This window comes from Falco rusticolus, chromosome 2 (assembly GCF_015220075.1).
Source record: "Falco rusticolus isolate bFalRus1 chromosome 2, bFalRus1.pri, whole genome shotgun sequence".
NCBI classification, from domain to species: Eukaryota; Metazoa; Chordata; class Aves; order Falconiformes; family Falconidae; genus Falco; species Falco rusticolus.
The window spans coordinates 11,859,265-11,884,503 of record NC_051188.1 but is presented as its reverse complement, the minus strand read 5'-3'; the positions used below and the strand labels follow the sequence as shown (position 1 = coordinate 11,884,503).

The following is a 25,239-nucleotide window of genomic DNA, read 5'->3' as shown; positions in this document are numbered from 1 at the left end:
GCCCAGCCTCACTCCTGCTCGGCCCCCTGCCCGGGGCTGTGCTTCGGCCCCCCAGCCCCCCGTGGGACTCACCTGTCACCCACGCAGACAGCCAGGATGTAGGGAAACCTGCACTAATCCATACAGTGCAGTGGGAGACGTGGGTGTCGGGTGAGGAGGGCTCTGGCAGACCTCAGCCATCCCTCCTCACATGGGTGACTGCCCTTACCTTACACCTGCCCTAAGCAGCAGACCCAGGTGTCTCTCTTTTATCCACACCCTACTAAAGAAAACTTGAGGAGAGGCAAAAGGCCACCCTGGTGCTTAACTCTCCCTGCTCGGGGGGTGGTGTGGCGGTGCCACGGCTCTCTTTGGGCTGCAGATGGCTTCTGGCAGCATCTGCCACTGAGCAAGGTTGAGTTTTCAGGCTTGGGGCACGTGCATGTTTCTGTAATTGTGTTTCCCTCTTATGCTGTCCCGTGCCTTCTCAAAGAAGGACAAGCATTTCTGGTGATCTCCTTTGGAAGACCGTGAAAGGAGAGAGGAGCACCCAGTGCTTGTGCTGGGTACGGTGGGATGGGAACCGCGGCTCATTTTCCAAGCGTGGTCCCGAGATGGGGACGTGGGGATGCTGCTGCCCAGCCCCGCCATCTCGCCCGCAGTATCCCCAGACTCCTCGGGCCACCAAAGTCATTTTCAACACCCCGAAGGGAAACGTGCCCGGCGGATACGTGTTCCCTTCGCAATCCGACAGGCAGAGCAGCGGCTTCGGCCGGGCGCCCCGGTGCCCGGGAAGCGGCGCAGGCGGGCCGCCCATTAGCGCTCATTTCCTGGCTGGGGCGATGGCAGGCGGCCGGGCAGCGCTTTCCCTGCCGCAGCCAATTGCATCTTCAGTCCGTATCGGAGGATCGCGGGGTGTGAGGTGCGGGAGAGCCCGGGGGCCGGGGCGGGCGCCGCGGGGGAGCTGAGAGCAGCCCCGGCGCTGCGGCGGGGGGGGGGGAGGAAGAGGAGGGAGAGGAGCGAGGACGAGGCCTGGGGCGGGCAGCCCCCGCGGTCGGGCCGCGCTGGCCGGCCCAGCCGCTTAAATGCAACCCCTGGAGCACCGGCTCCTCTCTGATGAGACCGCTCCAGGGCTGCCGGGGACGGGGCGTCGTCGTGGGGACCGTCACCCTCTGCCTGGCCGCCGGGTGGGCTCTGCAGAGTAAGTGTCCGGCTCCGTCCCTTTCTCCCCTCTGCTTCCTCCCCCGGCCCTCTCCTCCTCCTCTTCGCCGCGCTACCCCGGGCCCGGCACCTGCGCGGGGTGGTGCGGAGCCCGGCCGTCCCCCGGCCCCGGCCGGCGGCGCTGGGCTGCTGGCAGGCGGCGGGAGCCCTTCCCAGCCTGGCCCCAACCGGGAGCGCCCGGGGGGGGGAGCTGCTGGGGAGGGGGTGGGCACAGCGCGTACGGGGGGCTCAGGCAGGCATCGCTGCTCTCTTCAGGCTGGAAAAGGTCGGGGGCGGGGGGGGCTCCTCGCTCGGAGCAAGCGGTGCCAGCCGAGCGGTGCCAGACCGGCCGCCCCGGCGGGGAGCCGCGGCCGCGGGGGGACGCGCCCCGAGCCCCGGCCGCACGCCCGCTCCCCCGCCCCCAACCCCGCTTTTCCAGCCGCGGGGGGCCCAAGGCGTGGCGGAGGAACCCAAGCCCGGCTGACCAGCCTGTCGGGTGCGGGCCCGGCTGGGAAACGCGGCGGCGAGGAGGGGAGGTGGGTTTTCCACGGGGGGCGAGCGGGGCCGGGGCACCACGCAGGGAGCCGGCCGGTCCCCTCCAGGCGGGGGCTGGCAGGGGCTGCAGCCACCCCCCGCGCCGGGAACCGGGGTGGGCAGTGCCACCAGTGCCTTCGGTGTGGACACGTCACGCCGTCTCCTTCATCATCAAGGTGACGCACAAGCAGGACACGGAAGGGCGGAGGAAACGTCCCCGGGGTGTAAGAGCTGCACTGTCAAGCTGTGTGTGTGTGTGTCCGTGTGTGTGTGTCCGTGTCCGCCACTTGGAGCTGCTGCGCGGCGGCTCCCGCCCCCCCTGCCGGCCCGGCTGCCCGCTCCATCCCCTGGCAGCGCAGCGGGCTCGCCGCACTCGGGGCGGCGCGGGGTCCCTGCGGGGGTCCCTGCTGGCCCGGAGGTCCCTGCTGGCCCGGGGGGGTCCCGCGGGGCCGGCGCAGGGCGCTGCGGGTGGGTGCGCTGCCGGCCGCTGGGGCTGGCCCAGCGCTGTTTGGATGAGCGCGGTTCGCCTGAGCAGGCGGAGAGGAGAGCGTATTAAAAATATTTTTGAATGGTTACATATTGCATTGCCTTTTATGGCTCCGTGCACTGGATAGGGACAAAGCACATCTGCAAATCATTTAGAAGGATTACTTTTTTTTTTTTTTTTTTTTTTTTTTTTTACGTTTACCTTGCAATCATACTCAAAACAAAGTCATGCCTTTGTCAAAACATGAAAGGATCACCGTGGTGAAACACGCGGTTCCTCTCCGGTCAGAAACAGTGCAAAAGGCCTTTAAATAAACACATGGAGCAGAAAACAATTGGAACAATTTGCAGCGATTACCAGAGGTTCCCGTCAGTTCTGTTCCTCTGCCTGGCACAAACCCCTTTTGCACAGCTCTGGCCCATCTCTCCCAGCTCAGCTGAGGATGCTCAGGGCTACCCGGGCAGCATGGTGGCCCTGCAAGGGGACCGGGCAGCACCAGCACGACAGGGTGCCCAGGAAGGGGGAATCCCAGGATCCTAGTTATAAAACTAGAGTGGCTTTCTCCTGTGCTGGTCTCATAGGTGAGGACCTGGGAATCAAGCTTCCCTGCCTTACCTCGACTAGCAGAGCGTCTGAATTCTGCTACAGATCCCAAATAGGAGTCAGCTTGTAATGCATTTGCCCACCATCTCCCCAGTTGTGGTTGCTCTGAGGTTTTAGCCATGGTGGGGGTTCTTATTTTTTGTTAAGATTTTTTTAGAAGAATTTCTTTCCCTTGGAGGTTTTTTTTTTCTTTGCCTTTTTAAACCATACTTTTCCCTGAAGACTGCAGAATCTCCAGGACCATCCCCAGGGGTCCTGCTTTGCACTCCTTCAGCATAGCCGAAGGTCTCATCCTCCCTCCCCACTGCATTACAGACATTTGCAGCTCAGCATTATTTTCTTCAGTTCTGCTCTTGCAGTCAGGCTGTTCCAAGCCTAACCAGGAAAAGGCATTCAGCAGTAAGGCTTACTCGGTGCTTTATCTGCCTTTTGTCTGGTTTGATTTTTGTGGGTAGATGACAGGATTTTGTCAGGCTAGACAGGTCTCTAGCCAAGTGTCTCAAACATGCCACTAATTATTAAAAAAAATAAAGTATGTCAACTGAAACTCAGATGTTTGGTGTTCATCCAAATCTTCACGCAGAAATACCCACACACAAGCAGAAATTACTGCAGTTACATATTAAACTAAATGCTCATTTCAGTTTCACAGGATTATGAATTGCTCCATAATCACATCAGTGGGAACTAGGTGAGAATTAAATATTCTTTCACATGCATTTTTGCCTGGAAATCATCAGGAACAAGAAGTCCCTGACCTCATTTAAAACTGCGTGCCTTTGATTACATGTGATTTATCTGCACTGGCATATAACTGGCTGCTTTAACAAAGCAGTTGTCTCAAATGTTGATTACATACCCTGAAAACATGATGAAGTCCTTGCCAAGTCTTCACATACTGCTATAGTTCTTGCTTTTGGGGGATGGTAATTAATAAATATAATAGGTTACCTTGGCCATGGTGATTAAACTTTAAATGCAGGATTTTAAAGGAAGGCCAGCTACTGATAAATACAAATGCATTGCTCAGGTTTTCAGAAAATGTTACGGTCCCTTACTCAAAAAGAGTCTTCCAGTGGCTCTCCTCTTAGATATCAAAACACTGAAACACATGCAATTACTTGTCCTTTATGGTAATAGAAACATTTCTCCTGTCATCGATTAAAAATGTGTATTTAGTCTTTAATTTAAATACATATGTTCCTTTTATGGTCAGCAGAAAGAAAGAGAAACTGAAAAGCATAATCCATCCTCTCTTAAAACAGACCACCGAGACAGGTAGGATGAATCATGCCCCAGAGGTCCCATCCTGCCCTGGATGATTGGTGCAGCATCACCTCTGCAGTCATTGTCTTCCTTTCTCTTTCAGCTCCTGGAGGAGTGTCGTTAGTTGTCCCACAACCCAACATCAACGCAACAGTGGCACAAAACATCCTCCTCTCAGTTGAATACTTTTGCAGAGGCATTGCCACCATTGAGTGGAAGCATGTGTCCAGCTGGGGCACCACCAAAATTGTTGAGTGGAAAAGTGGGAATTACGTCAACATATCCACGGTCTACAAGGACAGAGTGACTACTTTTGAAAATGGCTCCATACAGCTTCTGAATGTGGGCATGAGAGATGCCGGCTACTATTTTATCACTGTAACAGAGGAGTATGGAACCAACACCTATGGCACCATCATAGTCAATGTTTACGGTACAAACTAGATGGGAGTTCTTGGCTTTACCCTGTGTTTAACCATTAATCTGCTTGTAATCAATTTTATAATATTTTTTCTGTCCTCTCTGCAGAGATTATCTATGAGGATTTACATTTCGTAGCAGTTCTCTTTGCATTTCTTGCTGCAGTATCTGCCATTTTGATTTGCTTCATGTGGCTGTGTAATAAATCTCTGCATCTATTTCAGAAGAAGACGACAAACAAACTGACAGGTATCTCTCTAAGAATGCTGTCAAGGTATAGGGTTTTCAAGTCTGAATTTTGAGCCTAAAATTCACTTGTGATTTGAGTCATAAAGGTGCTAAGCGGGGACACTGAGCATCAAGACTGGAAGGGCTCAGTTCAGTTATCCTGTCCAACTCTGCTAGCTGAGGCAACTGAGTAATAGGTATTTAGTTGCAGAATGATCCACAGGACATCTACCTGATACATTTTACATCAGAAACCACAAAACACTTCCCAACGTTGTTAACTGCAAAACTTAAGGAGAAAAGGCCAGCTCTGCAATAAGCCCCCATCAGAGGGCAGGAGACAAAGTCTAGAGCATCAGCAGTGCTCTCAGGGTCTGCACCAGAAGGGTATCACCTAAGGGAAAATACTCCAGTGGCCCTTGGGAGTGGCCCCCACCTACTTTGTGGAGGGCTGCACCCCCTCCCTCTCCTCTGAAACCCCCTTTCATCTGTACTCATGTTTGATCCAGTTGCGGACCGCAGCGAACACTAATACTAAAACCTAACACTGCGCCGAAGACACCAGTCTTGAAAAGCAGATCAAGGGAACACAAGGGCTGCACTGAAGGGAACATTCACAGATTGGCGAAGAAATTTCCAAGGCAGAGCTAGGGATGTTTGGCCTAGGCAGCAAGACAAGGCCTTGTGCTAGGGGCGTGGGCTCAAGCTCTGGGCACATCCTCAGTTTCTTTTACCACTTCAAAACATTTCAGGTGCTTACCGCCTTTCTTTGTAAGTGCAGCTCCACTAGTGGTTTCTTGCCCTGTAGGTAAAAGGTCTGTATTTCTTCTCTAATAAGTGTTGCTTAAGCTGTTACAAGAAGCAGCCTAAGTATTAGTATTTTACTAGACCAACACAGATACTCCAGAATCCTAAGCCTTGTGGCCCAGATACTGTGTCAGCTCTGCAAAACCTGAGAAGAGATGAGTTTGGCTCAAGCTCTCTATTCCTCTCTGCCGCTCACCTGCAGCCCTAAGGGCTGCTGCTGTTTTCATGGTGCACACATCGCTCACAAGCTTCTGTAGCTGCTGAAAATTTTTTATCATGCCAGAACAGACAGGCTTTTGTTTGGATAAAGCCTCTTCTTCGTCCTGTTAAAGCCAATCTTCCTACAGAGCCGAATCAAACAGTTATTTGGCAGAGTTCAGGAAAACCACAGTTCTGGAGACTTGCTCTGTCATCTCCCAGAGCGTGGTCCAAAGCAGGGACCCAACTCCTGCCCCCATTCCACCTTAGAAGAGCCCTCCTTTCAGAAGTCATGAAGAGGTCCTATTGAGTTTCCATAGCGCCTTTAGTCTTGTACTGGAAAAACAAGTGTCACTTTAAAGATGGTGAGGGACTCTTTATGCAGTTAGATATTTTGAAAAGATGTGTTTAAAACCTAATTGTAGATGAGTAAGCTTGAGCTAATATTAAAAGGTTCAAAATGTCTCAGCTATTAACAGCAGCATTGTTAATTTTGGAATGCTGGCCTTCCAATCCATTTGCCAATCAATAATAATATCCTTTTATTTCCAGCGAGTACAACTGAAGAGATTGAATTGGAAACCATTGAGTGTTAGCCAAGGACTGTCTCATAACAAAAATAACAATTCTACCTCAGGAGAAAGTATTGGCAAAGAAAGCAAGAAGAAACTAAAAGGTAAAAACGTTTGTGACTACTGTAGAAACATCCTGACATGCAAACTAATTAGACATTAAATCAGCAGTGTCTGATGGAGCTGTTTTGACCTGTTAAGTTTTTGACTCTGCTAGCTAAGGTCAAAGTAAAAAAAAAAAAAAAAAAAAAAAAAAAAAGTATGCTTTCTTGCTGAGCACGAACGCATTTTTGTGGCTAATTAATAAAATCTACAGCCTCTTCCACTCTTAAAAAAACAACCAACCAACCAAGCCTGTAAGATCAACCCATAAAGGAAATCATCATGGTCTTGAAGGACACCTGTATTTTGGCTATAGCAAGTCTACTATTACAGACAGAACAGCCATTAGTATCCTTCAACATAATAAATTTAATGCCTAATTATGGTATTAAATTAAAAAAATTAATTGCAAGGATTGAATCCTGCTTATTGCGCCTATGCTGCTACTTTTGGATGTAAGGAATGTCCTGAAGCTCTGAAGACAAACTGCAATTCTTCATGAGACAAAAGTGACTTTGAAACAATGCCAAAGCGTTCAAAGTTCCCCCACTTACGTTTCCAATTGTTTACACTGCCCCAGGATATTAACACACATTTTATGACATTGCTAGAGAAGGTTGTTAAACAAGGAATCATGTACAGGCACTGAAAAGGACCCTGTCTGTAACCATTAGAGGGGTCAGATAAAATACACATTGTACCAGTGGGATGGCAAAATACTAAACAGTTTTATTGTGAAAGATGTCAAGTCCTTGGCAAAAGTAGCCCACTGATGAAGTCTGTCTGAGAAGGAAAGTTAAAAACAGCATTACTTTGACACTCAGTATTTACAAGTACAGTTCTGAAATTGTTCTTATAGAGAAGCCACCTTTGCTCTCCTGCGTTGTAAGAAAACACAAAGCGATCTAATGTTTTCTTGAACCTTCATATTGCACTTACATTGTCCACCTGCAGATCTGCAGGGTGAAATAACATTTGCTTTTGTGAGTGAGAAAGCACTAAACTGACAACACTTTAAAATTATCCTGTGCTGCTTTTGTAACGAATTTTGCAGTATGAAATAAACTTTGAACATGTAAGAGACCATGGACGAGTCTGTGTCTGCAGATTGCCACATGGCTTTTTGAGCCGAACTGCTGCTACTGCCTCTCTCACACTTCAGCTCACTTGTTTGCAAAAACCTTTTACAGGACAGGCTGATAAGAGCTTCCCTTCTGGTCAGGGACTACAATTCTCAGGTGCTGTGGAAAAACAGAATTTCTCACCAAATGCATAATGATGCAGGTAGATGCCAAACAGGCTTTTCCCAAAGCAGCCTAAACACGGTCCCTTTAAAAAATCATCCCTGGATTGAACTGGCTTTTTGTAGTGCTAAAGGCCTCTCACCCACTTGTAAATTTGGGTACCAGATTCAGCTGGTTGCTCCTTCCTGCACACAGGAGAATGGGTCAAAAATGGTGAGAAATCTAAAAAAAATTTTAAAAAATTAAAAAAAGTCCCAGCTATAGCACTGCTTGGCAAAGCAACAGTTTGTTCTGATTCTTCACTTTAAGTATATATTACCAGTCTTCTGTATCTTTGAGTGAACTAAGCTTTGACAACACAGGTGTGTGTTTCAATCGCCAAGCTTGAAGTACTTTGTAAAGTATCCATATAGCAAAAGGAAAAAGTTTTTTATCTATTCCAGATTTTCTTTAATCCCTAAATCTTACAAATTGAATGTGAAGTTATTCATTATGCGTTGAGTACATAGCAAGTGCTCTGCCAGGCTTATTTAGAAAGCACAAAAAGTGCAGCTTACACATACCACCATCATTATCTGCTAACATTGACTTAAAGACTGGAATTGCCAAAGGAAAAGTCAGGAAATGTATACAGACATGAATAACCATTTGAATGCATTGCTGTAACTGTAGAGATCATGTATGCTTTTAAACAACAGGATTTCAAAGCTGGGATCAAAGTAGGAAACGACCACTTAATAATTTTTCAATTTCAGATGCACTATCACAGCAGTAAGAAGTTTCCAGCTAGCACAGTTATTCTACTTCCCTCAGCTTGGCTAAAGATACAATTCCACACTGGTGCCAGCCTCACTTTTAGGTAGCGACAGCCTAGGTGAACAATCAGGATTCAAAGAACATTCCATGAGGATGTACAGTAGAGTTAACCTATGTGCTGCTCTCCTTATAGATTAATTCCTCACCCACAAATTTTACCCAGAATTTAACAGGCTTACTTTACATAGGTAGGGTCACTTACAACATATTCACATGACAAACTGATGTCTGTCAATATGCATTATTAATGTCAATAATATTTAATATACAGAGCATGAGACTAAGCTGTCTGCGGCAGTTTCTTGCTACACTGGAGGTGCCTGAAGTATCTGAAGTCTTACGGCAAGCTGTTAAAGTGGACGTTTAGACACTAATAGCTATTCTTACTCCACTTGTAAACTCCATGCAGAACAGCAGCAAATTTTAATATTTAGAGCATTCCAAGTAATCAAAGGGATTATGGCATTTTGCTTTTAATTAAAGAGACTGCCAAAGCAATCATGTGAACTTGGACATCAATTGTAAAGGTCTTAATCATCAACTAATGTCTTCATTTCATGTTCAGAGATGCACTACCAAGAATATCAAAACTGTCCCTCTGTTAGAAGCCTTATCAGTCTGTTTTCCATTAAAATTAGGAAACCCTGTGTATTCAACAGCAAAAACCAGACCCTCCAGGCCCCTAATTTTATTTTTTTTTTCCTCCCCCCCAGCTAGGCCTGGAAGTCTTGATAAATGTCTTCACTGCTGATGTGCAGTGCTTGCCCTTCCGCAACACAAGAGAAGTCCTCTTGCATCTGTTATTTCTTTTCAGAAGGGGACAAACCCTGCACCTATGAGATCCTAATAGCTAATACAGTGATCCTATTACTTGGTAATGAAGAGCTTATTTGATGAAAAGGCGATCAGTACACGTACACCTGCCAATTCAGGTTAAGCACAGCAAAGCATAGAGACACACTGAAGTTTCATACACTCATCTTCTAATTATTGGAGAAGATTTGTTGTGTTGCCAAGAGTCAAACTGCCTCATGTAATCAGATGCACCAGGCTGTTGGCTGAACCGTTCACCAAGGAACAAAACCCCTCTCTGTAATCACAGTGCCTGCGAGCCAAGCAATACGGGACCTGGCATCACAGGCCTTGCATAAGATTCACTCATCTTTCAAGAAGATCAAGAGACTATTTTCAACTAGTATTTTTTCATTTTCATAAGTTGTCTTGGGAAACTCATCAGAACCCTTTCTCTCTCATAGTTCAGTTACACAGAAGCAAGAACTTCAAGAAACTGAAATAACAAGGTGTTCCACACTGGCAAACGTCAACCTAAGTATGACAGCTGCTTTGGATACAAACTGAGCAGCAGCTTGCCACAGGCAGTTGCTTAATATATATTTCCTACAACCATTCTTTATTGCTCAAGAATACTGCAAAACAACATCTGCCACCATACAAGTACGATGTTCAATTCAAATATTTTCTATATGCAAGAAGTTCTCATATATATATATGTATATATATACACACCCCTCTCAACACACAATATGGATGTAAGCCTGAATGAGTTCATACAGACAGGTTTCAAAAAGTCCTTTAGCAGTTAATCATCAAACAATAGAAAAGCTTTGTGCAACACCTTACTAGAAGCTTCAAGAAGGGTACAATTACAACCACAAAAAGACAAAACCATGATTTTTTATTTAAAAAAAAACCAACCTCAAAAGAACTGATCTTCATGAGAATATTATTGTTTCCCTGGATGATAATGAGGGACCGTGCCAGGGGTGGGGGGTGGAAGAACAGCACAAGTGTGGAGATCCAAGGTCTATTGCATGAGAGTTACCTCCTTCTATCCAGACACAAATTTACACAAGTCACCCACAAACTCAAATTGTCAGAACTTTGCAAGCAAACCAAGACCCTTTCTTCTACATGCTTGCAAAAAACAAGGACATAAAACACAAGCAAAGTAACCAACACCACGTAGGCTCATCTATAGCCATGGGAAAGACATTTGCCACAAGCTGGGACTTTGTAACACTCTCAAACAGATTGCTAAGTAAATACCTCTCTCAAAAAGAAATGGGTCACCCACAAGCCACATCAATGTACAAACAAAATTCTAACTCAAGAATGTCACACACTGAAGACTGTTCTTCTTACATTTTGTTTAGCCTTAATTCTTGACAAGAGAGGTCTGCTTCTCCTCTGCTGTCCCAGTTCTCATCAAACAAGACCATTAGCTTCCACAAGGATAGCCATTCCCTGTGGTACAAGCCACTAAAAAGCTTATTGATAACACAATTCAATTATATTAATTTTCATCTTTCAGAAATACTTGCAAAGATCTATTAAGAAAAAGTAGGGGCACGAGGGGAAAGGGAATGAGTCTGAGCAGACACCTTTCATGTAGCAAAGGAGTACTGAATTTAATTTTATAAAAGAAAAATACATTAATTAGTTATGTTACTTTAGCTAGAGCAATCTGCAAAGATACAGCTGAAAGGAACTTTTTCAGAAAGTTGTACTTCATGTCATTGAAAAAAAGTTTTACAAACACAACGGACATATCTTTACAGGAAATAAATTCGGGTTTGCTTTCTCGTATTGCCCCATAGGTTCCATTTCCTTGTGCTGCACAGGCAGTGATGGTTTGCAGCACAGCAATGACGGATTATTAGCACGGAGTTAGGGCGGCCATGAGGAGTTCCATTTTATACACAAAGTTACGCCCTTCCATTTTATTCCACTGCACTTCCTTGAATGGCCCTCGAAGGTGATTCCACTTGTTGTCTTGCAGTACATCACCTTTGGGGAGATCCTTGCACTGGCTCCGTGGAAACTGAACCATAACTTTGCTGCCACTTTCTGGACCATTACGTACTGTGACAAACAGAGAGTTTTATAAGCATTTTTGCACTGTTTGAATTCCTCATATTAAATATCCTTCCTCCTGTATGTTATACATTACTCCTACTCAATTCCAAACATGCTCAAAGCAAACAAGGGAAATTACTTTTTTTAAAAAGTTTTTCTCTTTTAACTCTCCCTTTTCTCCTACTTCTCTATGATTTTGTTGTTTCAGCACTGCATGTTCTTGCTTAGAGCAAAGCAGAGAAAATTTGACAACCCACCCCCAAATGTACACCTTAAAAATGCATTTAATTTTTTCCAACAATGCCAGGAAGGGTAAAGGGTTTTTTTTTGCCAGTTGTTATCTTGGATGGATTCCCCACCATTCTGCTGGAAAATGTGATCAAAGGGCATTGTTTCTAGTGGATTTTTCTTAAACAGACAGGAATTAAGTCACTCAGGATAGCTGTTGCTTTTAATTACATAATTCTGCAAGATTGGTGGAAGGGTGATGCTGTTCTGTAGGTTTGGATGGGTTTGTGTGTTTTGATGTTGGGTGGTAGCGGCGGTTTGTGCAAGTTTGGTTTTGAAATAAGCAGTTAGGGAGGTAACGCGTCGCTTTCCCCTCACCTAACAAGGCAGCCTTCTACAAAGAGAGGGCTATCAAGCTGATCGAACATAATTTCTCTGTCAAAAAATCAATGCTGACTACTCTCCATCATGTTCTTCTCCTTAATATGTTTGGAAACTGCTTCCGAGACTGTTTTTTTGCCTCATCTTCATGATAACTGCAATGAGGCTGACCAGACTGTAGCGTTCTCCTTCTCAGATACAGGATGTGACATCTGCCTTCTCCTAGTCCTCAGGAATCCTTTCTGTTTACCACAACCTTTCAAAGATGATCAAGAGTGGCCTTACAATGACATCAGCGAACTCCCTCAGCACTTACGGGTACACCCCACCTGGTCCCATGAATTTGTGTACGTCTAGCTTATTCAAAGGTTCTCTAATATCTAGCTTATTCAAAGGTTCTCTAACTCGATCCTCTGCTCCTGAGGGTAAGTCTTCTTTGCTCCAAGATTTCTCATGGTCTCAGGAACCTGAGATTCCTGAAGGTGAGTCTTAAGACCAAAGCAAAGACGGCACCAGGTATCTTGGCCTTCATGTCCTATGCCACCAGGTCCTCTCTCCACTTAACAGCAGGCCCACATTTCCCTAGTCTTCCTTTTGCTGCTGACGTACCTGTTGAAGATCTTCTTGCTGCCCTGTATGTCCCTCACCAGATTCAACTCAAAATGGATTTAGCTTTCCTATCCCCATCAATACATTCTTGGACAGTCTTATCAATCTTCCTCCCAGCTCAATTGGTCCTGCTTGTTATCTCTTGCAGTCTCCTTTTTTATGTCATAAGCTTAGTTATGAGCTCCTTGCTCATCCACACAGATATTCCGTCACCTTTGTACAACTTCCTGGCACATAGGAATGACCATTCTTGAGCCTGAAAGAGGTGATCCTTGAAAGGGATAATCAAGCAGCTCTCTTAGACCCCTTTCCTTTCCATCCCATAGGATGGTATCCTATAGATTTCTTCCAAGAAGATTCCTGAAGGGACCAAACACTGGTCCCGAGTTGTGATCTTGTTTGCCTTGTTCCCTTCTCTCAGAACCCTGACGGTTTCTGTAATCTATTTTTCTATTCTAAGAAATATATTCAAGCCTGGGTAAATTAAACCAGACATATTAAGTGGTTTACTGGACAAAGCATTAATTCTATTTAGGTGTCAATTCCACACACAAAAAAGATTTTTTTTCTAGAATATTTAGCTATAAATTGACATTATTCTATAAAAGTCTAGAGAGTACCTCAGAAAGAGACTTACAAAGCCTGCAGAATTCGCTTAAGAATTTTAAGAATTTCCATACATTTGCAATAGAAAACACTACCTGAAATGGCATAGTCTCCATTTGGCGATGCTACAGTTATTGCTGATGCATTACCAATACTCTCCACCGGCCCCAGACCAACATGATTACTAAAACTCAGCACGTGCCATCCCATAACTTTTGCAAGCTGCTGAACTGCATGTACTTGGTGCTGTGACATCTGAAAGAAAACAAAAGGTTCATCTTCTGTTCAATATTTGCACACCAATGAAAGAATTGCTTACTGGTTTTACCAAGTTTTTTGAATTCTGCTGCAGTTACTTTTATAAAAGTGACTTTGCTTCATAAGTTCTTTAGTTTCACAGGAACTTTTTTTTAACATATACGCTATGTAAGTACTAGTTGAGCTTTGTGTTATTTGAATTTAGACCAGTTATTTTGCAGACAGAGAAGACCACTGTACTAAGCACACCATGCAGCTAGTTTTCATAGGTATATGGATTTATGCATTTTATTTAAGTATTGTTTTCAATATACAAAACCCTTTATTTAGGTCTCAACTGATTCAAGTGATACAAATAGGATTTTGAAATAATCCTTTCTTTGAATGGAAATAAGACTTCTGCTGTAAAATATATAAAATCTGTAAAAGTATTAACATAGCAAACTCAGGGAAAAAAAAGTTGAAGTTCAGAGGCATGATTATTTCCATTAATGCTCAAGTGTAAACACTGGGCTTTAACAGCTTAAAGGTTTAAATGCACTTGGTTTTGTGTATCATGACTTAACACTTGCAACAAGGAGGTACTGTTCAGCAGTTCTCTGTGAACAAGTCTGAAAACACTTGACCAAAAAGAGATACCCTCAGCAGAATCTGTTTCAACTTGTTTTCTGTGTCGTGCAGTTTCGTATAACTGCAACAGGCCAACCACTTTATTAAAGACCTGTATTTTGACTATTTATAATGCATAGTAAGGAGACTGTCACTTCTGACTAAAACCAGCAGCTTGCTCCAAGCAATTAAGAAAACACAGTTCATTCAAGTATCAGCTGATTTAGTAATAGCTGATGCAAAGTAAACACTAACAAGACAATGTTGAAATGGCAGTAATTGTGGGCTCGTTAAGATCTCTACTCCAGACAGGACTTGGTTACAGTAAGTTTCATATATTGAATACCTTCCTGTCTGTCATGACTCTCACTGACCTGTTCTGAAGTAAGCAAAAATCTTAGCGCTCCCACGAGTAGCATAAAGAAATGTATTTTAAACAGGAGGGAAAAAATTATTATTACTACTGACCGTAGCAAGAACTGGCATTATATTTCAGTAACAGTTGCTAAAGTCACTATACAAACATATGGAAAAATTCAGTCATCCACCTTCCTATTTTCACTATCTTTATTTGAAGTTATCTAACATTTTCTACATAAAGGTGAGATTCTAACTTCTTGTTTCCCAAACAATGTAAGAAAGGGAAGATTAATATATATGAGTCTACCTGAGATAAAAGGAAATCCTGCAGTTCTTGTTCTTGATGAGACAATGTAATAACTCTTCCATCTCTATGCACGACTCTGATCTGTTCAACTCCGATGTTCAGCTGTAGTTGAATGGATCTTTGAAGACAAGATGCACATTTATTCAAAATGCATGACAACACCTAAGAAAACAGGAAACTAAAGAACACAGAATCCCTCCCCTTCCCTGACAAGAACTCTAAGACGAAGATGGTACAAAGACTATAGAATACAACAGTAACTCGAAACATTTCCATTTCATTGCTCACCACAACAGCTCCCTCTACTGCAGGAGACATACTCTGGGGCAAGTTCCCAGACCAGGTCCACTGCTTGTTCAGGTCAAGGAATCTCCTGAGCTGCCTCACAGCTCCCTGCCTGCCACCGTGCCCAAGTTTCCTTCCAGGAGCGCAGAGGAAAATGGTGTGTACACAGGGCCTGCTCTATCCTACAGCCAAGACTTGGACAGCGTATGTACTCTGAAACTGAGACTGTGAATTGCACCAATGACTGCAGTCTGCTCCACACTATGGACACAGCCAGAGAGGACTGCTCAAAACAGAAAAAACAACTGGGTCATCCACTGTCAACGCATTAGTTAATTCACTGCTGGTCAGCATGCAGACATTCATTTCTGGAACATGAAATCTCTTATTCTGATGACAATATGCATAACTAATAGCATGAATTATGCGAGTTCCACGTTTCAGTACCTATACAACCAAGCTCGGACTGAGCTCTCCTTGACCAGACTGGAAGTGCAGAATCCAGCATATGCAACAATACTCTGTATTTGGCTATCTCTGTCCAAAGTAAATGCCCCCTTAAATGGCCACTTTGACCTTCAATTCCTTTGACAGGAAACTGTGCTAGTTAATTACTTATTAAGTTTCTTCATTAAAGTGTAAAGAGGGTGAAGCGTTTTGTTAGGGTGACCGCTCCCCCACAACTCAGAGAAAAAACCCACCCAAATAATGGGCTCCTATTTGTCTGCCTGAAGATAATCCAAACCTGTAAAACCACAACTTGAATACACTCTGCCACCGCTGTATGCTTCTACAGCTAGAAAGATACGTGCATTTTCATACTTACTTGCATATCTGTTCATATCCTTGAGAAGTTATTAGAACTTTAACACTGGATTCATAAACGTCATTTATATTGGACCAGTGGGCCTGAATCTGAGGATCCTCAATACGACTAGCCAGACTGTCAATGGTTCGAGCAGTTCTAGAAGATAAAGATATACTCCATGCACAATAATCTAGACAGTTTGTGCTGCTATCTTGTTTAAAGATACTGCGCAGCAAAGAATACTAAAAAAGATTTACGTAGTTTAAGAAAAGTAGGGACCATTATCAGCAGCCTACATAACTATCACAGAGATCTTGAAGAACTTTGATTTTTCCTTTTTATTTTTTACTAGTGAGTGTTGTTCGCTCATATTTCTTGATATGTTATCAGTTCTTAGTACTTAAAGACTATTTTAACAGTGAAAGAGGAAGCAGCTAGTTTTAAGAACAGTGAAAAAAGATCAATTGTATTCTACATAATAGTACACCATACTGTAACTTAAACAAGAATAGCTTGTGACCTACCTGCGTCTCAAAAAGATATGTTTTGCCTGCTTTATTATCTTTTCCAGAAGTCCTTCATTTGCCTGTAAAGAACTGATATCATTTTTATCAAAAGCCTGGGGTCCTGCAAGTCTCATTCTCTTATGGCCAAAAGGTGCACTAGCTGGATGCGGCATCACTGTTGAGCTCAGGGTTTGCTTGTGACACTGCAATAAACACGAGATGATATAAAATGAAGTGACCAACAATGTATCTGCAAGAAATAGTATGTATACGACAATATGCTGCTTCATATCGGATTTAAGTGTACATATTTTGAAAAAGTGCAACTTTTTTACTTTATAGACTTGACAGCACTTTAAAGCCAGCTTTACACTCACACGTTGCCTCCCCTGTTTATGCAGGTCTTTCAAACCCTATGGAAAGTGATTTAAAAAACAACAACAACAACAACAACAACAAAAGTGCTAGCTAACAAAAATTTGGTAGTACAGCAGTAGCTCTTACTAAGAAGTCTGCCTTGTATACATCTCTGGAGATAGAACAGTCAAACAAAAATAAAGGAAGCATTTGAGAGATAAAAAAACTGAGGTTCAAAAAGATTCATCAACTTGTTCAAAGTCAAGAAAGGAAATTCGTAACAGAGCTGGGAACCGAACCAAAGCTTCAAGAAACCTAGTTCAGTGTTTAAAACACTGGACTATTCCACACGACTGCATGACTTGCAAAGCCATGCTCTAAGGAGATGAACACTCTCTGAAACACAGTTTCAAAACTGCTTGGACATCTAAAATTGTGTTCCTTTCCTGAACAGACACAACCTCAACCTTCTATCCCAAGTCCTTCTGCTAGAATCTAAAACACTGAAGGAGGAGTGGACCTCAAGCAAAGTTATTATGGTAACTGACTGTTCTTTCTTCAAGGGAGTACAGTCTGAACAGATGCTCACTTGAAGTACTTGATAAGGACTGATTAGACACAAAGGAGAAAGGGAGACTGATAAGCTGTACTGGAAAAAAACCTTGCACGACTTTGCTGAAGTGAGCAGCTGGGCTTGAGGTTAAGTAAAGAACTAGCATTCCATGGAAGCATCCCTACCTACCTATACACACAAACTGAATGATAGGTTGCCTTACACAAATGGATAGAAAGTGACTGGCCTCTAGTGGCACTCTGTTGTCACAAAGTGCCGCACACTGTAGAAGACTGAACAAAAGCCCAAAACCTCTTTAGTACTTGACCATAAATGCATTACCTCTCTGATAAGTTGATGCAAATTATGTTCCAGAACATAGAGATGATCTTCTGGATTCTGTTTTTCAGAAGCAGACTTCTGTGATTTTTTGTCGTTGGAAGAGTGACACAGAGAAATAGACAACTGCAAACCTGTACAAAGCAGATTAAAAAAAATATTAAAAAATGAGGACACTAAACATTTTCAAGGAGGCTACTAAGAACCAGTTTTCTTCACGTTTTATAGTCAGTAGTTTTACAACCAGTATTCACTGTATTAGAGAAAAATAAGAGGGTGATGATGCCGGAGAGCAAAGCACCAAAGGCAAGTGGACTTGTTACTCACTAAGTCACTGACTCCATCCTATCTGAGAAGTCATTGCAGTCCAGTTCCCACTGACTGGAAAAGGGGAAACATAACCCCCTTTTTAAAAAGGGAAAAAAGGAAGACCCAGGGAACCACAGGCTGGTCAGTCTCACCTCTGTACCTGGCAAGATCATGGAGCAGATCCTCCTGGAAACTATGCTAAGGCACAGGGAAAATAAGGAGGACGTTGGGGACAGCCAGCATGGCTTCACTATGGGAAAATCATGCCCGACAAATCTGGTAGCCTTCTACGACGGGGTTAGTGTTGGTGGATAAGGGAAGAGAGACTGATGTCATCTACCTGGACTTATGCAAACCATCTGACACTGTCCTACATGACATCCTTGTCTCTGAACTGGAGAGACTTTGATTTGTTGGACAGACTACTCAGCGAATAAGGAATTGGTTGGATGGTCACACTCAGAGTTGTGGGAAATGGCTCAATGCCCAAGTGACTAGTGGTGTTCCTCAGGGATCAGTATTGGGACCAGCGCTGTTCAACATCTACGTCAGTGACATGGCCCATGAGATCAAGTGCACCCTCACCAAGTTTACCAATCACACCAAGCTGTGTGGTACAGTCAACATGCTGGAGGGAAGTGATGCCATCCAGAGAGACCTTGACAGGCTGGAGAGGTGGGCCCATGCAAACCTCATGAAGTTCAACAAGGCCAAGTGCACCCTTCACCTGGGTCAGGGCAACCCGTCGTATCAATATAGGCTGGGGGACAAAGGGATTTGAGAACAGCCCTGAGGGAAAGGACTTGGAGCTATTGGTGGATGAAGAGCTCAACATGGCCTTACAACATGCACTTGCAGCCCAGAAAGCCAACTGCATCCTGGGCTGTATCAAAAGAAGTGTGGCCAGCAGGCTGAAGGCGATTCTTCTCCCCCTCTACTCCACTTTCAGGAGACCCCACCTTGAATACTGCATTCAGCTCTGGAGCCCCCAACATTAGAAGGAAATGGACCTGTTGGAGCAGGTCCAGAGGAGGCCACAAAGATGATCAGAGGCTGGAGCACCTCTCCTGTGAAGCCAGGCTGAGACAATTGGGGGTGTTCAGTCTGCAGAGAAGGTTCCGGGGAGACCTTATAGCAGCCCTTCAATACTTAAAGGGGGCTTATAAGAAAGATGGGGACAGACTTTTTAGTAGGGCCTGTAGCAATAGGACAAGGGGAAACAGCTTTAAACTAAAAAAGGGTCCACTTAGATTAGATATTCGGAAGAAATTTTACTGTGAGAGTGAAGAGGTACTGGAACAGGTTGCCCAGAGAAGCTACAGATGGAAGTGTTCCAAGGCCAGGCTGGATGGGGCTTTGAGCAACCTGGTGTAGAGGAAGGTGTCCCTGCCTGTGGCAGCTGGGTCAGAACTAGAGGGATCTTTTGAGGTCCCTTCCAACGCAAACCATTCTATGATTCACTGAAGTGTTGACAGGCCAACTATTAACTCTGTGCATTTCACACTGGTTTCTATGACTTGATCCCACCCAGAAAGAAGAGTTCCCAGGACGCCATTCCTTCCCCAAGGAAGGAATGATTTACCATCATATACATTCTTCACATGATCTCATCAGTCATGTACCCTTTGTAAGAACAGAGGATTCACCAGGCAACTCTGAGCCATGTTCACGCTGTTTAAGTATCCTCACTGCAGAGCATTAGCCTCTGTTCTTCTGAAGACCCATTAACTCAAGTCTTAAGTTTCACCTGCTTGCAATTCAGGAGCAATGACTTACACACAGCTCCAAGCTGCAATGTGCACATGGCATTACAGTTGACAGCTTTAAGTGCTACTCACAAAAAACATAATCACAAAGAAAACAAATCCAAAATCCACACAATAAAACGTAAATTGGTCACTAAAGTGCAGTAGTTGAATGATTCTATAATTAGCAAGCAAAACTCAAGTTCTCAGAATTTGTTTTTCAAAATCTTCGAAAAACAAGGAGGGGTGTGTGTTGTACATCAATCAGAAGTTCATGTTTAAGCAAATAAGCATAGGTTAATAAGTCTTAAAAAGTTTCCTACCTGGGAAAGGCTGGGAGATTATCTGATTTTTCACAACAATATGAGGAATTTGTGACTTAATTTGAACAGCTTCTCGTGACAGCTGGGCAAAAATTTCTTTACATAAAAGAACATTCTGTGCAGTCTCCAACTTCGTCTGCCAGTGTGGAGAACCTGGAAAACATGTATCAAACCTTTGCAGAAGGACAGAGTAAAGAGAAGCTACCGTTTCGTTTGGATACTGCGCAGTAGCTATGAGTAATTGCTAAGATAAGGTTGTCAGTATCTTCTATCCAAATTGAGTATTTTCAGATTTTTATCTCAGTTAAGCAAGCACTTTAAGACAACACTAATGCATTTTAATCTTACATATATGTGTATTGTGAATTGCAACTCCCTTCTGGAACTGTCTATTACATTACCAGGCCTTTTATGAACTCTGCTTATGAACCTCTGCTTCTTAAGTTGCAATTTACTTTCAGTGATACTTCTAGCTTTATTAAATTCACTCTACAATGATCCACCAAATGATATTAAGTTCACATATGTGCTTTCATGGGATTTATGGGCCAAAAATTCTTGGAATACTCTGGTCTGAGTAAGCACACAAGCTCTGTACTGTACCCTGAATACCATATGAAACATCTACATAGTACAGCATGCTGTCTCTGTTCAAGACAGCTCAAGCACCTGCGTCACAGACCACTGCGAAATAAAATCCTGCCAGTTCTTTTCAACCCTGAAGAGTAAAGGATGATTTTTTAATCCCAAAGGTTTACAGCTTCACATACTAGCACATATCAAATGAATCACTCTACTATGTGCCAGGTGAGCTGATGATAGTTAATGCACATACTGCCAGCAGCTTCAGATCCAGAGAAAACACAGGAGTCACGCAATCAAGTGATGCATTTTGGGCAAAGTTAAGACTGAACAGTCAGTCATTCAGCTTAACTGAACTAACGGGATACAACTGGCTGAAACACAATACCTTGGTTTACTTTCAGTTATGTGCTCAAACTTTTAATGACTAACAAAAGGCACTCCAGAACACTTATAAATAAAATCCTAGTAATTTTGTTTCAGAAACCAAGTGAGCACATATCAAAAAAACGAAGGAGCATGCTTTGAAAGCACCGTGTTTCCAAAGCCCAAGCAGCATCTAAACAGAAAATTTCAGTTTAAATAATAATATTCCTGCTCACTTTCCAGCTATTAGCTAAAATTTTCAAATAAATCATCATATACAAACCCATTTCTTGAGAACGTGCTCAAAAAACAACATATAGCTACTTATACCTGGTTTTGATTTTGGCATGGGTCTTTTAAAGAGATTGACTGTCCCAAGGTCACCAATGTCTGGAGCTTGTTTCTGAATAGAAACCTAGGTGAAAAGAGGTGAAATTATTTGATAATTATTCTTTGTTGCAAGCACACAAATAAACCAAAACCCACACTACATTATCAGAGTTTCTCTGGCTTACCTTGATATAGGCTGACCCCTCTAAATCACTTGGAATTTGAACATCCAAAGGACAGTAATCCTCAGGTATCTTTTTATCCAGGTCAATGTCAGTGTTCTTTATCACCTCAAATGTGCCATGATGAAGAAAAAGGGAGCCTAAGAAAGGAAGGACAAACATACTACATATAAAGCATCGTCTCCAAATAATGAAGCTTATACATCTGTTCTGGAAGAATATGTATTTCTAAGTCTCCAAACCTCCCTAGCTGTGTTTGACTCAAATTTCTTAATGACTTCTTCAGGTAAATTATAAAGTGCATTTCAGCACATCAGCATCTCCGTCCTTGTAGTGGGTTTGCGTGGCAAGGTTCTGGTAGCGGAGGGGTTCTGTGAGAAGCTGTTGGAAGCTTCCCCTGTGTCTGACAGACCCAATGCCAGCCAGCTCCAAGACAGACCTGCCCTGGCTGAGATCGAGCCCATCAGCAACAGTGGTAGTGCCTCTGGGATAGCATATTTAAGAAGGGGATTAAAAAAAAAAAAAAAAGTCTGCACAACACAAAATTGCAGCGGAAGAGAGGAGTGAGAGTATGGGAGAGCAGCAGCCCTGCAGACCCCCTGATCAGTGCAGAAGGAAGGCCAGGACACGGTCCAGGCACCGGAGCAGAGATTCCCCAGCAGCCCATGGTGAAGACCATGGTGAGGCAGGCTATCCACCTGCAGCCTGTGGATGACCCCATGCTGGAGCAGGTTTGCTGGCAGAACTTGTGACCCCACGAGGGACCCATGATGGAGCAGTTAATGAAAGAACTGCAGCCTCCGGGAAGGACTCACATTGGAGAAGTTTATGGAGAAGTCTCCCATGGGAGGGACCCCACGCTGGAGCAGGGGCAGAGTGTGAGGAGGAAGGAGCAGCAGAGACAGCGTGTGATGCGCTGACTGCAGCCCCATTCCCCGTACCCCTGCACCACTCAGAGGGAGGAGGCAGAGAAATCAGGAGCGAAGCTGAGCCCTAGAAGAAGGGAGGGGTAGGGGGAAGGGGTTTTTAAGTTTTGATTTTTAGTTCTTATTATCCTACTCTGATTTGCATGGTGATAAATTAACTTCCCAAGTCAAGTCTGGTTTGCCTGTGACAGTAACTGCTGAGTGATCTTTCTGTCCTTATCTCAACCCACAAGTTACATTTTCTCTCCCCATGCAGTTGAGGAGGGGAGTCATGAGAGTGGCTTTGGTGGGTACCTGGCATGCAGCCAAGCTCAAACCACCACAGTCCTCCAACGTGTGTTTCAAAATGGTGTCAGTAGATTCAGTAGATGCAGGGAAAAAGCTAAAAAAAAAAAAAATAATTTAAAACAAGACAAAAATTTAACTGCCTGAAGTTTTGCAAGCAAGTAGCTTAAGGGGCAGCATCCTTATGGATTTAAAGGAACACTGATGATGTTTGGCTTACAGTCTTAAAACTATGACAAAGTTCTGTCTGTAATAAACAACCATACAGCCAATCATTCAGGTGGGACTGATAAAAGCAGATGCCCACACCTGTCCTAGCTGCATTTTTACATTCAGGGCATGGTTCGTCTAGTTTAGGATGCATCATCCAAAGAGAGATGTATTTTGGGTTACAGCTACAGCTTCTTCATGAACAAAAGATGAATAACCCTAAACTTGGCCTTCCTCTCCTTCACTGATGACAAAAGGAGCCCAATATAACCAGTTCAAATGCCTGCTTTGTATCTGTCTTGTGAGATTCTGTATTCGCTTTTTCACTCTGCAATTGACTCTAGCTCTGGGCTGGCTATCCTCTCTTACTGTAATCCATGAAATAATGCATATTCTTAGTATCGTTTCTCACAAGTATAGGAATAACAGGTATAATAAATCTAAGACTACGCTCTTTAGTCATATGGTTTTGTTTTAGATAACTCTCTGCTCCTCAAAGGACTAAGATGCAATGATCCTTATGAGTCCCTTCCAACTTGAGATATTCTACAATTCTATGATCTTCACTCAGTGGAAAATGCAACACACTCCTCAATTTTCTTTTAAATGTTTACAGCTCAAGTGTAGAGAAAAGACAGAGATTTACAAGGTCTACCTGTCAACTGATCAACTACACTGTCAATGCCAAATAGTTTCTGTAAAGCAATCTTTACTAGAATCCTACACAGTCCTGTCTCATAATTACAATAAACTTTTATTAAAGTATATTAACTATTAGAGATCTTCCATCTGTTTCTCCAGTTACAAAAAAAATAAAAATCATATAAATATCCATTCTTGAGAAAAACAAGACCCAGCTGTTTACCTGCACTTCTGTAGCTCAGATCACCAAGAATTTTGTCTCCCACTTTCCTCAGCTTCCAGTGTTGCCTCAATCTTAGCAGTTCAGAGTTGAAGTCTCTTTGTCGCTTATTTTCCTGGTTTTCTGCAACCGATTTGGATAATCTTTCTGCACCTTTCAAGAGGATTTGAGCTGCTCCAGCTAATGACTTCTTTTTTGAAATCAACTGTAGAAACTGAGGATTCTAATAACAAAGAGAAAAAGCTACTTGCACCTTAATTCTTCAAATAGTTCGTATTAATGGAAACTAATTGTCACTGACTACTAACTTGGTTTTGCTGGATGTTTAGTAACTTATTTAGAATTACTTTCAAACCAGCACTATAGCCAAAAGTAGCATTTTAACTTACAGCCTCAGTAAAGAGGCCTTTGAAATCAGCCTGACCTCCCATCCTCAGCCTTACCCATAAAGCACTGTACCAGCACATCACAAGGAATATTTTACTAAATCTTCTATGTATCATAAGCAAAGAAATCCAATGAAATAAATCTTTAGCATCAAGATGTACAAACTACAGAAATAGGCACAATATACCTGTTTTTGAGGGAGCGGATCCTGCACAACTGGATCTAGAGTCATGAACTTTTTATCCTTCACAATGCTAAGAACATCATACAGCACACACATCTCAGTCAAGGCACTTCTTAAGTTGTTCCTCACTGAATCCCAAGGCCAGAGGGATGGCTGAAATTTTACCAACCCTAAAAATGAAATTTAAAAAAGGAAAGCAAAGGATTATAAAGAAATACAGTGTAAGGCTCATTCTTAAACCACAGGGAGGCCATCGCAGCATGAAGGACAACGTAACTGCAGGACAGCTGGATCCGTCCTTTCCCAACTCTACCGCTGCAGTTTGCTGGGGCTCCATCCCGAGTGTCCCGGCCCGACCCGACCCGCGGCCAGCCCTGGGGATCCAGAGGGAAGGCACGGCAGGGCAGGGCAGGCCCGAGCGCCTGCGGAGCTGCAGGCTTGCGTCGGCCGCAGCCCGGCTGGGGAGCCCAGGCCCGAGGCCGGGCCGCCTGACAGGGCGCCGCGAGCCCGCCACCCCTCACCTTCCTCATCCTCCGCCTCGCCCGGCTCGGCCCAGGCGCGGCCCGCCGAACCCGGCTCGTCCTCCTCGGAGCCGGAGCCCTGGCTGAAGTCGATGCGCTGCGCCAGGCGCGCCAGGTTCTGGGACATGGAGAGCGGCTGCAGGTAGGTCTCGCTGCCATCCAGCCCCACCTCCTGCACCTGCTTCTCGCACGCCGACTCGATGCTGATGCGCACCGCCGGCACGCCCGCCATCTTGGTGCGACCTCCGACCGCGGCTGCCGCCCGCCTGCGCGACCCCCGCGCCAACTACGGGTGCCGGGCGGGGGCGGGGCCGACGCTGGGCGGGGCCGGCGCGGCTGCCGCGATTGGCTGCCGCTGCCGCCTTCCTTCGCCCTCTGCCGTCGCAGGCAAACCCCGGCCCGGGTTACACCTGCGAGCTGGCTCCGAGCTGCTGCCGTTTTCTACGGCGTCATTTTTGACCAGAAGTCAGCTTAACGCCCCGTCCTAA

At 44.3% G+C, this 25,239-nt stretch overlaps 2 protein-coding genes across 3 annotated transcripts; one reads left to right on the top strand and one right to left on the bottom strand.

Annotated features, from left to right (window-relative positions):
* The first annotated feature begins 979 nt into the window (after positions 1-979).
* On the top strand, positions 980-11,127 carry VSTM5 (V-set and transmembrane domain containing 5). 2 transcript variants are annotated; one of them, XM_037376946.1, is made up of 4 exons: positions 980-1,180; positions 4,173-4,502; positions 4,598-4,738; positions 6,275-11,127. In XM_037376946.1, exons 1-4 carry the CDS (start codon positions 1,096-1,098, stop codon positions 6,316-6,318), a joined length of 600 nt encoding a protein of 199 aa, XP_037232843.1. In that variant the 5' UTR covers positions 980-1,095; the 3' UTR covers positions 6,319-11,127. The 2 variants fall into 2 exon arrangements, with proteins under 2 accessions (XP_037232843.1, XP_037232841.1); XM_037376944.1 differs by lacking the exon at positions 980-1,180 and adding an exon at positions 1,434-4,081.
* MED17 (mediator complex subunit 17) lies at positions 10,136-25,039 on the bottom strand. The gene is made up of 12 exons (XM_037376943.1): positions 24,752-25,039; positions 24,234-24,400; positions 23,663-23,882; positions 21,380-21,516; positions 21,195-21,279; positions 19,917-20,069; positions 17,543-17,673; positions 16,309-16,493; positions 15,803-15,940; positions 14,692-14,809; positions 13,253-13,412; positions 10,136-11,339 (listed from the first exon to the last, which is right to left on the bottom strand). Exons 1-12 carry the CDS (start codon positions 24,981-24,983, stop codon positions 11,134-11,136), a joined length of 1,932 nt encoding a protein of 643 aa, XP_037232840.1. The 5' UTR covers positions 24,984-25,039; the 3' UTR covers positions 10,136-11,133.
* Between the last annotated feature and the right edge of the window lie 200 nt (positions 25,040-25,239).

What these genes read in the sequence shown, in the direction of transcription:
- VSTM5 (XM_037376944.1), top strand. Translation starts at nt 3,934, where the DNA reads ATGGTAATAGAAACATTTCTCCTGTCATCGATTAAAAATGTGTATTTA. An exon ending in AAAACAGACCACCGAGACAG is followed by an intron (nt 4,082 to 4,172) that starts GTAGGATGAATC and finishes TTTCTCTTTCAG; the next exon opens with CTCCTGGAGGAGTGTCGTTA. An exon ending in CATCATAGTCAATGTTTACG is followed by an intron (nt 4,503 to 4,597) that starts GTACAAACTAGA and finishes TCCTCTCTGCAG; the next exon opens with AGATTATCTATGAGGATTTA.
- MED17 (XM_037376943.1), bottom strand. Translation starts at nt 24,983, where the DNA reads ATGGCGGGCGTGCCGGCGGTGCGCATCAGCATCGAGTCGGCGTGCGAG. An exon ending in CGAGGCGGAGGATGAGGAAG is followed by an intron (nt 24,401 to 24,751) that starts GTGAGGGGTGGC and finishes TTTCATTTTTAG; the next exon opens with GGTTGGTAAAATTTCAGCCA. An exon ending in CATGCCAAAATCAAAACCAG is followed by an intron (nt 20,070 to 21,194) that starts GTATAAGTAGCT and finishes CATGTTTTCCAG; the next exon opens with GTTCTCCACACTGGCAGACG.